Source organism: Eurosta solidaginis, chromosome 5 (genome assembly GCF_040869045.1).
Source record: "Eurosta solidaginis isolate ZX-2024a chromosome 5, ASM4086904v1, whole genome shotgun sequence".
In the NCBI taxonomy this organism is placed as follows: domain Eukaryota; kingdom Metazoa; phylum Arthropoda; class Insecta; order Diptera; family Tephritidae; genus Eurosta; species Eurosta solidaginis.
The window spans coordinates 196359738-196374627 of NC_090323.1; the positions used below are offsets into that span (position 1 = coordinate 196359738).

At 32.8% G+C, this 14890-nt stretch overlaps 1 protein-coding gene across 5 annotated transcripts in view; it reads right to left on the minus strand.

The window, feature by feature from the left end:
• Positions 1–510: 510 nt before the first annotated feature.
• ringer (ringmaker) overlaps positions 511–14890 on the minus strand; it is a 54471-nt gene continuing 40091 nt past the window's right edge. Inside the window, exons 1-3 of one of the 5 annotated variants that reach the window (XM_067787284.1) lie at positions 13367–13515; positions 8936–9338; positions 511–8812 (exon numbers count right to left, since the gene is read on the minus strand). In XM_067787284.1, coding sequence (XP_067643385.1) covers positions 8630–8812; positions 8936–9331 — 579 coding nt within the window. In that variant the 5' untranslated portion in view covers positions 9332–9338; positions 13367–13515 and the 3' untranslated portion in view covers positions 511–8629. Of the gene's footprint in view, positions 8813–8935; positions 9339–9730; positions 9908–11787; positions 12012–13366; positions 13516–14890 lie in introns of those variants that run through there. The other 4 variants (XM_067787283.1, XM_067787279.1, XM_067787281.1 and 1 more) reach the window with 4 other exon arrangements.

The following is a 14890-nucleotide window of genomic DNA, read 5'->3' on the forward strand; positions in this document are numbered from 1 at the left end:
TGGTTTCTTATCAGCTTGTTATCGTAACCTTATGTGTCATCAGTTCTATATTGAAGTTTTATCGATATCTGTTTCATAAAAAACCGTTTAGTCGACGATAACACGGCAACAACAAATCGATAACACTCCGATAACTAAGCAATAGCTTTCTGATAACAAATCGAAAACCGTTTGATAACAAATCGATAACTTTTCGAGAGCAAATGGATAAATTTTAGATACATTTTTTATAAGATATCGATAAATTTTCGATACATTATCATTGTTTTTCGATAATAAATCTCAATAATAAATCGATAACTATCTGATAATAAATTATTAACAATCCGACAAAAAAATAAATAACTTTTTAATAATGAATCGATAAATTTCCGATAAATAGTCGAATAATAATCGATAACTCTACGATAAACTTTGCTATCAATAGGCTTTCCACCAGAAGGTTACCTCAAATCTGTTTCATTCTTTGGACAAAAGTGTAAAGACTTTATCAAGCAAATATTAAAACAGTTATTTATTTACTTTTATTAATTTAGTTTTATTAAATTTATTAATATGGAAATTTCATGTGTTGTTTTGTATTGCATTTATTTCAATATATTTAGCTACATCTTTTTCAAACACACAGCATTTTATATAACATACGTTGAATACTGTGTAAAAAGATCGACAAATTTTTCATACAAAGTTTAAAAAGTAAATTTTTCAAAAATAAAATGGATCGAAATTTCAAAAAACCTTTAGAAATTTTGTTTATTTATACATACATATACATACATTTATAAATATTTGATGAAATATTTAGTATAATATTTTTCCAATGAATGCGTAAACTTTAGTTTTTTCGTAATTCTTTTTTGACTATTTTTACATTTTTTCGTGTATTCTGACGCAATTATTCATAAAAAATAAAAAAATGGTTATAACGCTCTTATAATAGCAAATTTGTATAGAAAAGAAAATTTAAAAAAGTGTCACAAATCTTTTTTGTTTTTTATAAATAAGGGGGTTGTTATATAACTAGCCCTCACTGCGTACTTTTAGGTTGGGTTCACACATCTTACTTAAGTTTTGATCTCACGAATTGTCCAACTAAATCACAGCTTAGATACAATATGGAATCCGAACCTTAAGCCTATTTCACACAGAGGCTTAATGAAATAAATTGTCATTGTTCTACATTAAAGCTCATATTGAACTCAATATCCCATACAAAACGCAAATTTTTAATTATCTCATTACTGCCTTATTGAATACCTAACGGAGTGAAAGATCTAGTCGGTTTCAATTGGCGCTTCCAATTTCATTGTCAATGTAACAAATAACAATCAAAAACAAATTCAGTAATTTACGAAAAAAAGAAAAACTCATATTCATTAAAATTATTTTTTGCAAAAAGCATAATACTTTTTGGAGCTGCTGACAGCTTAATGAAGCAAGTGGCCCTGTGTGAAAACGAAAAATTAATTATTTCATTAAACGAAATTGTAACTCCATTAAGTTTCTGTGTGAAAGAGTATTTTACTCTTATGCCATTTGTAGCTCCAATCAGAACAATTTCAGTAAAGACTTATCTCCTTAGCAACAAATTTAAGTTTTTTCTTGACGTGTCTCTGTTAATTTTGGCACTGCTTTGAAATTATGTAATTCGTCTATGAAAGTTTTTCAAACAAAATCGGAAAGCAAACCAAAATTGTATAAGACTTACAACCTACATACGTATATATTAGAGCGGGTCAAATTTTTTTCCCATCTGGAGTATAGCAAAAACGTAATCTACAGATGATTCTAAGAAAAATTGCTTAAGACATCATAGCTCTGGATTTCGAGGTCCCCACTTTTGCAAAATAGATATTTTGCATTTGAATGTAGGGTTTGGCCAAAAAATCCTCATAGCTTCTGATAGAATTATAGCAAAAATATCATATTGGGCTTACTTTAAAGGTATTTTATGTATATTTCAGAATCTGTATTAATATCTATAGTTTTTGAATTTTAGTAGATATATTAGGCTTAAATTATGAGAAATTAGCCTAAAATGAACTTTTAACTATTATATTATCATTTTTAACAAATTTCTTATGGACAATTTTTTTTTTCCTTACAGCTAAAATAAGTTCAGTACATTTCCAACAACTTTCATTCGGACAGTTTTTCTTTTTTCGAATTCGTTTTAGTAGAAATACATTTTTGCTTATTACTTGCAAGTATAGGTTTTTTTTTAGGTTACAATTTGACCCGCTCTAATGTATATATAATATATATGTAAAATAGAAAGTTCCTACTAAAGTTAAATGTATAGATATGAAATCAACATATTCTATAGTATTGGTATAGACTATAATGAAATAGTTGCACAAATATTGTCCGATTTTACAAACTAATTTCATTGCAGTGAGGACGAAGTTGTATTATTATTTGATATTCGCGGAGCAAGCGTCAAATACCCGACACGCACACATACAAAAATTCAGTCAATCTCGTTGTTAATCGCCGGAGCCCTTTAGACGAAATTCCTTTCAAATATTTTGGCATTTTTAGGTTAAATGAAACTTTTTTCAAATTAAATAAAAAACTTTTCAAATCAAATGATTTTTTTTTATTTCATAGCTACACCAAAGTAAATATCAATATTGTGGGGCATTTAAGGGAATGTTTGATTATTCTGCACCTTCGGTTTTAGTTCGAATCGTTGAATTGTCGAATAATTAACTCAAATATTCAGCATAGCAAAATGTGCTTTAATTAAAACTCTACTGTAGTACTTAAATTTTTTACTCGCGTACTTATAGGGTCTTAAAATCAAACTGATTGATTCTCCTTCAGCTTGCGCTGCTTTTGTACCCTCTGTTGCCTCATTCGCCTTCCTAACTAGGGTCTAGACTTTTCAACAACAGCCTTCTCGAACAGTTGGTTATTTATTTCTCATTTCTGTGCTCGTATTCACGTTTGTCTTATTGTTATATGCGTGTATATATGTGAGTAATAACTTCTGCAGTTTTAGCTGTTGTTTACATGTATTTATAATAACGTCTGAGCTCTAATGACCTAATGAATGAAGACTAATCTCTTTTCTCATCAAACAGTGTTAGTTTTCGTATGGTACGACGCTATGTACATTTTAAACGCAATATTAAAACTAGCAAAAAATTGTTAGAGCCATCTATGGAAAAAAACTATTAAGGCGCCAACTCATTCCAAGCGATATTTTTCTTAAATAATTCGAATCAATCACCTATAATCTTTTTTATTTAACTCACTTCGTTGCCGCTTTTTTTATGTTTCTTAAAATGGGCCACATAGATTTCAATCAACTGTACCCAAAAAGGAGTAGAGGGGATCAATTATGCCCCAATGTAGACAACAGATACAGGGTTGGGTGTATACGGTGATAGCAGCTGCGCATTGTGTTTACAATTAAAAAGAGAGCGATATCGGCGTTCGAGCTGGTGTAGACGAAATATGTAATTTTGGCAATAGAAGGGAGCAAATACTCAAAGTGCGCGAGATAATTTTTAGTAATGGATGGAAGGAAGGATCATACGGTATGGATATCGCTCTGCTTAAATTGAAAGGATGTTTTTCAAAATGTGAGACCGTAAACCCAGTAGATATTTGCGGTTTCGAATTAAAGCCGAATATGCCAATGCAAATTAGTGGATGGGACACTGGACCTGTTAACGGTCGGGCAGATGAAGTTCACCTCAGAACAATTAAATTTCATACAATGCTAAGGGATGAATGCCAGCACCATTATCCATCGACCAAACTAGAAGAAACAAATATTTGTGGTCGATTAAGTGGAGGTACGGCGGAAGTAGGGGATAGTGGAGCAGGGGCAATCGTGGAAAATCAAATTTGTGCGGTGCTAACTGCTGGTGATATAAAAAAACAAATGAAAATATTTATAGATTTAACAAATAGAAAAGTTGCAGACTTTTTAAGACGCAATATAGATTGAAGTGTGTTGTTATAAATTCACTGTTGAGTGGAATATCACCCTTACTCGACAGAACACCGAATTTGGAAACATTTTGAGATAGGTCGTTTTCGAAATAACAGTTGAGATATGGTGACATTCCACTCAGCAGTCGAAATAGTGATATTGTTTTCATTTATATATACAAATAAATTGTTGTGATTGCGAGAAAATAAATATTTTTGATTGTATGCAATGAAAGTGATACACATGTAAATGCCTTAAATTGTGAGACCAAAGTTTAATCACTATTATAATAAAATATTATACTTTGTTCTTTATACTTAAATTTTTAAATATTTTTTTAATTGAGTTGTATTTTAAAAATGAAAATTTTGATATTACATCAAAAAAGAAAATTCGAGTAAGTTTAAAATAAATACTTCAAATGAATAAAATAAATTTAAAAAACATATAAATATTTTTATTATTTGGATTATCGCCAAATACAAAGGCCATGGCAAACTCCGTGTAAAACAGCTGATCCAACCAACTCCTTGGAAGCCAACGTAATCGGTTATTGAGGTCATAGAATAACGCCTTAGTCATAACGTTACCATAGCCAACCAATTAGTTTTCGGTTTTCCCCCATTCCCATAATCTATAAATTTTTACGCTGCCGAATTTATTCACATGGTGGATATTATATTTTTCATTTCGAAATTTTTTACACTTTCTATTTTATGAATGGTTAAGTGAAAATATGTTTACGAATTTGGCGTTGTGAATATGGAAATTTTTCCAGGGCTTTGAAGAGCTGATATTTATCAAAATATGATTTTACTTTGACAAAAGGTGTCGCTGGATGTCGCACTGAGCAAATTGTTTTGAAACCCTCAGAAAGCGGAGCCCCTATTAATTTATTAATTATTTTGGTTTTTCCTACAAATTCCTACCTGTTTAATGCCGACTGCTGAAATACACTCGGAGTGTTTGCAAAACTACTTCCAAAGGGGCGACCCCGCTTAGAAGAACTTGTTTTATAATTGAAATAACGTTTTTATTAGTTATTGGTGTTGCTTTGGCCGGATTTGAACGCAAGATCTTCAGCGTGTTTGGCCGAGCACGCTAACACCATCCCAGCGAAAACAGTATGTAAAGTAAGAGAAATATTGTGATTTTACATTAGAACTCTAATGTTGTTCTTTAGTGCATCTCTTATCGAAAACTAGGTCAGATTACATGGTTATAATTCGGCGGTCGCCGTGGTGTGATGGTAGCGTGCTCCGCCTACCACACCGAAAATCCTGGGTTCACGCCCCGGGCAAAGCAACGCTAAAATTTTAGAAACAAGTTTTTTCATGCACTCCTATTGTATTTCTGCCATGAAAGGCTATCAATGAAAACTCATCTGCCTTGCGAAAAGGTGCATATGACCGACCAAGCGGGAAAGGCGTGGGTTCAAGGGCGGGGCTGTAAAGTGTCGAAGATTATGTGTAGGTCTTACAACCTTAGACTAACAAAGTTGCTTCCATCATTAAAAAGAGATGACTGTAGACAGATGACGGATATTCTGACTGGACACAGCCTTCTGGCGTCACATGCCTTTAAATTAGGCTTGGTCAGTGATAGCATATGTAGGAAGTGCGGGTGCGCTTGCCAGGCTAAGATTCCAGCTTTTAAGAGTGACACAGCTGTCAGATCTAGAAGCAGCAAGTGACTTAACTCCTAAAAGCTTCTAATATTTGCCAAGAGGACGGAGTTATTTTATAACATAGGTCCTGGTTTTTGATAGGGTTTCTCAGTTGGGTCATTAAAATAAACTTCTGGTAACACTACGGACTCATTCAGTCTATGTGAGGTCCTCATGGACCGGCCAATTCAAGCTAACCTATTATCGATATGGCCCTTGAAACAAGCCTAAAAAAAGTTCCGATATAATTTGGCGATAGTCCCACAATATTCCCTAATTTATACCCAAGTTATTAAAATAATACATCGAGCCAATGCTGGGCCATTGAAAGTTCGATGAGATATAATTTATAATACTAATATGGTTTTAATTTTTTATTTGGAACTTTTTTTATTAAATATTTCATTGCTATTTGTTTTGTATGTATTTTTTTTACTGTTCATGGCCTAGTTCCAGCTCTAGTCGAGATTGCGTAAATTATTTCTTTTTGTTGTTATGTTGATTAGAATGCAAAAGTAGAAAAATATATTCCAGAATTTTTTTACATTTATTTTTAAACATACAATTTGCATACGCTCAACCTTCCCAAAATTAACAAAGTTTCCCTTAAAAAAAATCTCCAAAACAAAACGGGAATAAAACTCTTTACATTGAGTTGCTAAATGGTCCCAAAGTAGTACAAGTAGTAGTTGGCGCCGTTTATTGCTGAGTACAAGTATGTGTGTCCGGTTTCTCTTTCTCCTACGCTCTTAGCTTTGCTGTTTACATGTATGTGTGGCTTACTTCGCTGTTTTTGTGCATTTATTTACTAGCAGCATAGTGAATTATCGAAACTGCAAATATTCGCCACAATATATTTATGCTTATCGTCTTTTATGATATTGCTATTTATTATTTATTTCTTTAAACCGACAACTATTTCTTACTAATCTCATTTATTTCTTTAAACCGATAACTATTTCTTACTAATCTCAGACCCTGTCATCCAATGCCATCTGAAATCCGCATTGCTCGTCATTTAAGTACTATTATTTTAAGCACAGGTACATCTTAATATATAAAAATCACGTGTCACTATGTTTGTTCCCGATTGACTCCTAAACTACTGAACCGATTTTGAATTTGTTTTGCACCCCGTGTGTATTTCGATCTAACTTGAAATATATATTGTATCTCAGTTTATAGTCGCAATATTATTTTATTGCAAATTTTTTTGTTTGTTTATACGTAATAATAAAATGTTACGTATACGCACCGGCACTCACATTTTTAGGTAGTGCTGATATACTTCCGTGTAATTGGTTGGAGTTTAATTAAACAACGTGCTTATCAATAAAAAATATTATAGCGATTGATAACAAGTATAGCACATCACCAGGCCCGCCGAGAAGGTGGGGAGGGGGGGAGGGGTTTAGAGGTACTATGGCATTTTTTTTAATATATTATCCAGAGACGGTTTGGGACTGAGACTCGGAGTGGGACTGGGACTGGGACTGGGATAAAATACATACCACCCTCCGGGACAGGCAATAAGGGATGCAGAAGAATGAGAAGAAATTGAGAGAAGAGAAAAGAGAGGAGATTGAGAAAGAGATAGAATGAGACGAAGATGGAGATAGATGAAGCAAAAAAGACGGAGGGAGGAGTGAATAAAAAAAAAAAATAAATAAAAAAATAATGAATAAAAGGATTAGGAAAAAGTGAAGAGGGGGAGGGCAGAGTCAGACGGAAAAAGCTTATTAAAGTGTATGCAGATATGCCAAATTTAGGGCAGAACAACGTCTGCCGGGTCTTCTAGTTTCTTATAAAATATCAAAAATTTCCCATGCAATTTGTTTGGGGCACCTCTTTACATTCAAATTATAAGCTAAAACTTTTTCTTTGAAAAAAAAGGGCTTATCTGAAAAATCTTATCATAATGGCCTTATCTCAGATCAAAATTTATTGAATTTATGCTCAAATAGAGCAATTTTCTAAATAAAAGTCTTAAATATGGCGTTCTTCAAAAGTTGTATGAGATGGGACGCTTTCGAATCGGCAGACGAGATAGGATGGTATAACACTCAGCAACTGATATATGAAGCTAATACATCACACTTTCAAAATCACAATAGTTACTTATTGGGTGTAGAAGTAAGGTGCAAAACCTGAAGATCTCATAAGTCAAAAAATAGTTTCATTTGAATTGAAAGAAGTTCCATTTGACTTGAAAGAAGATTCATTAGAATTGAAAAAAATATATAATAATATAATTTGGGAAAAATTTAAACAACGGACAAACGGACAGAACGGACAAACGGACAGGACGGACAAAGCGACAGCTGTTTCGATTATACCTTGTAAATTTCTTAAAAGCCTTGGGATTCAAATCCGCACTCCTACGATGGCTGAAGTGTTACAAACGCATTCAGTCACGTCATGCCTTTTTTTATTTTTTGATTATTTGAAAAAAATTTCGTTTGATTTGACTTGAAAAAAGTTTTATTTGACTTGAAAGAAGTTTCATTTGACTTGAAAATGTTATAGATAAAATAATAAAAATATAGTTTAAGAAAACTAAACAACACGCTTTTAAATAGTTAGTTTTAGTATCTACAATCCACTTAGATATTTGATGCTCATAGCACCGTAGCACAGAGGTTCGTGTCTCCGCTATTATAAGCGTGTTGATAAAAACATGTTATGTTTTTACTAAATAAAATACTCAAGAAAAAAAATAGCTTTACTATTTAACTAATAAAATTATCACAAAAATTAATCAAACAAATTACTAAGTAAGCTGTTCTAAAAAAACATCCCTAGAAGTGTATTTTCTCTTTATAAGCAGTTTCAATATATAAAAAAAATTGTTATATGTAGTATGTTGAACACTAAAGTTTACATAAACCTACATTTATGTTTTATTGTGCATTTACGTGCTTTCATTTGTAAATTGTTTTTTGTTTTTATGTATTAAATATTCTTCTTAAAGAGATTATAAATTCATCTATACGAAGATCTTTGTGAAATTATTGGCTCTAATGAGCGTGGTCGTAAGTGTCTTTATGCTGATAACCGGATACATAACCAGATGCATCCACCAAATCCTTGCGCCCAGCCATACCCTTACCCTTACCACTAGCATCGAAACGTTCCTTATGAGATCCAGTATATTTGCTGGGATCAGTGAGACGTTCAACAGCTGACGCTGCTTTGCCGGCCTGAAAAATAAAAAGCTTTTAATGCCGCAAAGAATTTGAATACAGAATATCTAAACAGTTTATCACTCAGAGAAAGCTTTATAATATATGTATACGAAAATAAATAAAATCAGAGAAACTAACCGAAACTTGTGCCACACCAGGCGCTCCACAATTAGCCAGCTTCTTCTTTATTTCACTCAATTCAACATTTCTCGTCTTTGCCAAATCCTCAAGGAATTTATTATAATCTGCATAGGAAATTTTTAACGATTTGAACTTCTTAAAATGTATACCCGTATCTGTGGTAGTGATCTTTTTATCGATCACTTTAGCTTGTTTCATCCATTTGTCGCTCTGTGATAATGTTATCAATTTACCATCCGATTTTGTATCACCAAATTTGGAGAATGCTTTAAATTGATCTTGCAAACTGATTTTGGGTTCATCTTCCAAGGCCAACTGAGCTACCTCAGCTACTGGTGGTTCGGCGGAGGGAGCAGGTGAAGGGCTGCTGCCATTTGTTGTTTCACCGGACATGCTGGATCTGAAAAAAGTGAAATAAAAGAAATTAAAACTTAAGCGTGTGGTTGAAATGTTATGATTGGAAATGAATGATGAAATACATTTCAGTGCGCTTTTGTTTTGAATTTAACTGGGTTTCGGTTCAAACAATTAAGGAAGCACTTTGCTGGTTCATAATTCTTAAAAATAATTTTTTCATCCGAACCCGATATTGAAAAACAACCTAATTATGCCATCAGGTATGAATAAGCCTTATTTAAGTTAAAAAGTTCAACATAGCGTTTGACTTCAATGTTTGGGTATCAGAATCCCTCCACCCTCTCTTTCAAGAGTTGTCCCATAATATCCCACAAGTACTGCAAGAATAATTTTTCATCTGCATTTCATCATACTTTTTACTCCCGTTTCTCTCACCCTTCCTGCTCCACCTTCTGCTACTCTTACATATATGTTCCTCTAACTCCACTTTTCGTACTTTCTGCCTGATTTTAACAGTTAGAACCTTCAAAATTCACCATGTTCTTTCGTATATCGCAAATATTGTTGTCTGAAAAATTCGAAGAGATCGGTCGTATATATAGCATATGTCCCCTACAACCGATTGTTCAGATAAGAAGCTTTTCGCAATTTCTACACCTCTTTAAATTTCACCAAGTGCTTACGTATATAACATATATCGTTAGCTTAATGCGAAAATGTGCTAAGTCACTTTTTTTGAAAAATTGTATTGCAATTCAGTTTTAAAACTGAATTCAAAATACATCGATCACAAAAAAAATATTTTTATTTTTCATTTTTACGTGCTGTGGGCAATGATGTGTAAATGTGCTATGTCGTCAGCTGTTAAAAACAATGTGCTAAGTCAACCTGTCAATAATATCAATCTGAATTACTAGTCATTTCTTTGTGCGCGAATTTTATTTATTTATTTAATTCATTCAGTCTAAAAGTGCATGCTTTGTTATTGTTGTTGTATTAACGAGAAAGACACTCCCCAAAGGCTTTGGGGAATGTTACCGATGTTGATGGTCCTTTGTCGGATATAGATCCGGTAGGTTCCGGTAACAAAGCACTATTAAGGTACTAGCCCGACCACTGCTGGTATATGATGGGAGGCCGTCCGGCCAGTGAAGCATACGTAAAGCAATTTTTGTAAAACTTTTTTGAACTTTCTCAATTGTATAGCAGACCACTTCTGACCAAGGATATATAAAGTGCCTTCAACGTTAAAGGGGTCTTAAAGTCACTGGTGTTACGTCCACTGAACCCAACCATTGCAACAAATTTTGATACAATAAAGTCAATGTCACTAGAAAAAGAGATTTTGGATTCAAAAATTACACCCAAGTCTTTACTCTCTTGACAACGATTAAGAGATTTAGCATTTAGTTTGTAGATAAAGTATGTTGCAGTTGTCTTTATGGAATAAGACACAACACAGCATTTGTTTGAATTTAAAATAAGTTATTGTCGGCGCACCATCCGGCAAAAGAGCCCAGATCAGAACCGTTAGAAATAGTTTGACAAAAAAATAGTATTTTTTGTGAAATATATAGTTTTAGTGTTATATTTCAATCATTACAGGTGAAGAGTGATGGGGAAACATATTGAGTAAAAAGTGCTAAGTCAGGAGAAAAAAAATAGCTGCTGGGTTAGCATACATGATTTTTATTTATCTTTTTCAAAGCTTCTACACTCAAAAGTATTGCAACTAAGGTATCCTCATTCACAGTTTTGAAAAAAAAGGTTATTTCAAAAATTATTCATTTGTTTTTTGTCTCCTGTAAAATTCGTAAAAAGTGACTTAGCACATTTTCACATTAAGCTAACGATATTGTTGTCTGAAAAAATTATAGATATCGGTGGTATATATAGTATATACTCCATATAAACTCTAATTTCTGCCCCCTTTTTAACGGCTAGAAGCTTCAAAACTAACATTTACGTTTACGGCATATATTGTTGAGATAAGTGATTCATGGTCAAAGCTATTTCATGCAGGCCACAAAAAACGTGAAACTTTGCATCCTCACACAAACTATCTTCCTATTTTATATTTATCTTAAAAATCGCTTAGGTATGTACATCTGTTCACTATATGTGACCCGGCCAATGAAAAGGCGGCTTATGACTCAAAAAAAAAAAAAAAACAGCTGCTAATAGCTGTTTCTCGCAATTTCTGTTTTGAGTCATAAGCCACCTTTTCATAGACCGGGTCACATATATTTCATATCTTATACACCCAATTATTTGGATATTAGGAATAGGATAAGATTATTGTTCAGCCCCATTCATGAAAGGTATGAAGTCTTCGGTACAGCCGAAGACCGTCCCGCCCTTACTTGTTTAGCTTATTTTTTTGTCTATCTAGCCTTTTTTCTGAAAAATTCTGGCAAAACTGTATATGACAGGCGCATTCAGCTCTTTTTAATGAAATTTTTTATCCTTCCACTTGAGAAGCACTTCTTTACCTGTGCGCTAGAACACTTCTTTGCATAATGACGATTTTTGTTTGAAATAATAAAACAATGAACTTTTTATGAGTACCGGTAATTTTTCCGTCTGTCTGTTCACAACGTCTCCCTACAAATTTAATAGCTAAATAGTAATTCTGATGTCTCATTTGTAACAACAAATTCTCGAGGTATTTTTTTATATGACCCGTCCAACCATACAAATCAATAACAGACGGTTACACTTAAATAACTAATTGGAATGAATCAAAACACGCATTTGTTTGAAATTTCCAGACGCCTCGTGTAAACATAAATAGATTATACTATACATAATTTTTTTACTTATTGTAATCTGATTAAATATAAAAGAGATCATGAAATGAACTGATGCTAATCAAACTGTGCCCATGACTACGTGCTAGATCTAACAGTTATTGCTTGTACAATCTAAAAGTTTTTTCATAAAAAATAATTCCGTTTTTCGTTTTCCGGTTATTTTTGTGCATAAAAAAGCAAAAGTATCCCTGCAGAAAAAAATCATCAGTTGCTAAAAAAAAGCTGACTAATAATTGATCATGTTATGGGATTCAGGAAAGTATCTCACTTCAAGTTAACTTTAACAAGTACATTACATACCCAGCTGTGCACTTGAAAAACGCTGTTGTTGTTTGCCTTGTGTGGTTAATAGTGTTATAAGGCTGCGTTATAAGACCTTTAGAAAAAGTGGGCGTGGTCTTTAACCGATTTTGATTATCTTCACTCTAGTGTCTCTGCCGAATCACAATGTAACAAAGTATTGCATTTACAAAGTATTTTGATTTACTTCTAAATACATTTTTGGAATTTATGTTTTGCCTCATAAAATCAAATTTCATTAGCTTAGCGATATTCGTTTTCTAAATTTTTGATATCGAAAAAGTGGGCGTGGTTATCGCGCGATTTCGCTCATTTTCAATACCAAACTATATATATATATATATATATCATATTCTGGGTCCAGATAAGTCCATATACCGATTTTGGTGAAGATATCTCAATACTTGCTCAAGTTATCGTGTTAATAGACGGACAGACGGACGGACGGACATGCATTAATCAATTTTTTTTTGTTCGATACTGATGATTTTGATATATGGAAGTCTATATAGCATTTTCAGGTCAAATGAAACATTTTCAAGTCAAATGAAACTTTTTACATTTCAAATGAACCTTTTTTCAAGTCAAATGAAACCATACTACTAAGGTAATTGTCAATATATTTATATCGTACTTTATAACGCTAAGTATTTATCAAATTTTTCTTTAAGACAACTATTTCTAATTAGCCACATTGAAGGCAAAATTTTTGCTTAAATTTTCTTTGTGAATTTAAGCTGCAGTTAAGGTCGGCTCAGTTTAGCCTTGCCTTTTGATCGTTTCAGTTTTTAACAGATAACGTAGCAGGGTTTTACGCTAGGCAACTTATATACTACAGTTTAACCACCCACTTAAAATAAGCACCTATATTTTTTACTTGTATCTCCTCCTCTTATATATAAAGCATATTCTTCTTCTACATAGATTTCGTTAATACTTACTTACTTAACTTACTTACTTCGTTAATAACGTAGGAATAAAGCAATGTAGAAGGAACCAAAGAGCATGATGTGAGCGTATTTCCTATTTACTGTCTGACACCAACTAACACATAGGTTGAATCCTCTGTATTATGCTTTTCTCTTTGACCAACGTCTTACCAAACAACATAGAACGATAGCAAGGTATTGAGAGAAACATTACTTTTACCAACTATATAGTAGAGCATGTGGACTGTAGAGAGATCTTTTTTAACTATGCTGAAAAACATAACGGTAAAAAGTGATCTTTTCTACTCTATGGCGTAGTTACATTGCACTTCACTCGTTTGGGCCTTTGAAAACATATATATTTGTTTTTATTCCATTATTTTTTATTGTATATTGTATTTAAATGTAATACTTAGAATATATATATTAGAATGGGTCGATTTATTAACCGATATCGCGCCATCGATTTTTCGATAGGATTTGGGGTCAGGAAAAAACGTTTCACTACGCAAACCGAAACAAATAATTTTCGAGCCTGCGAAATTTCATTTTTTTGACTTTGATTTTTAAGGGTTTTTCTTGACCTACTAAACAAAATTTCATACGTCCGACCCAAAAGCGTCCGCTAAAAACGTTGGTATACATGAAAATTATACAATCAAATGAAAATTTTATAGTGTTCATAGTGTTTAATGTGACAAAGTGTACCACAAATCGATGGTACCGATTTTCTATGTAATTAATGGTCTAATTTTTGTAAATTTTATTCAATTTTAATTTGTAATTTTGTCAACGGCCATATCTAAAAATATTACGCCCCTGATGATGCCAAGGAAAATTGGCGAAACGTTGGGCCGTAAGGTGGAATAAACTTTGTTTTATTCGCACTACAACGAAATAGATCAGAATGGTTTAAAGGAATATTGATTTCCGAAAATGTTTTTAGTAGGTCATGAAAAACTCTTAAAAATCAAAAAAAGTTTAATTTGAAATGAAAAAAGTTTCATTTAAAATGAAAAAAGGTTCATTTGAAATGAAAAATGATTAATTTGAAATGAAAAAAGTTTCATTTAAAATGAAAAAAGTTTCATTTGACCTGAAAATGCTATATCTATTTGGATTCCCTTATACCTGTACAACCAACCGTTATCCAGTCAAAGTTATAATAGCCTGTGTACAAGTACAGCTGGATATAAAAAAGATGTTCGCAATTATAGACAGATTTCAATGCTATCTTCGGTGTCGAAACTTCTTGAAATTATTGTCAATGATAAATTGTATTTTGCGTTTAAAAGCCTAATCACTATCAACCAACACGGTTTCGTCCCAAATCGCTCCACTATAAGCAAACTAACAGTTTTTAGTGAATACTGCATTTCTGCTTTTCAGAATAGATTTCTCGAAGGCATTTGACAAAGTTTCGCACAGATTACTTTTATTGAAGCTGGCTGCTATGGGCTCCCACTCTACTTTTTTATCCAACAGGCATTGTGTTGTAGACGTTGATAATACCACGTCCCGTCCCTTCATTGCATCCTCAGGAGTCCCACAAG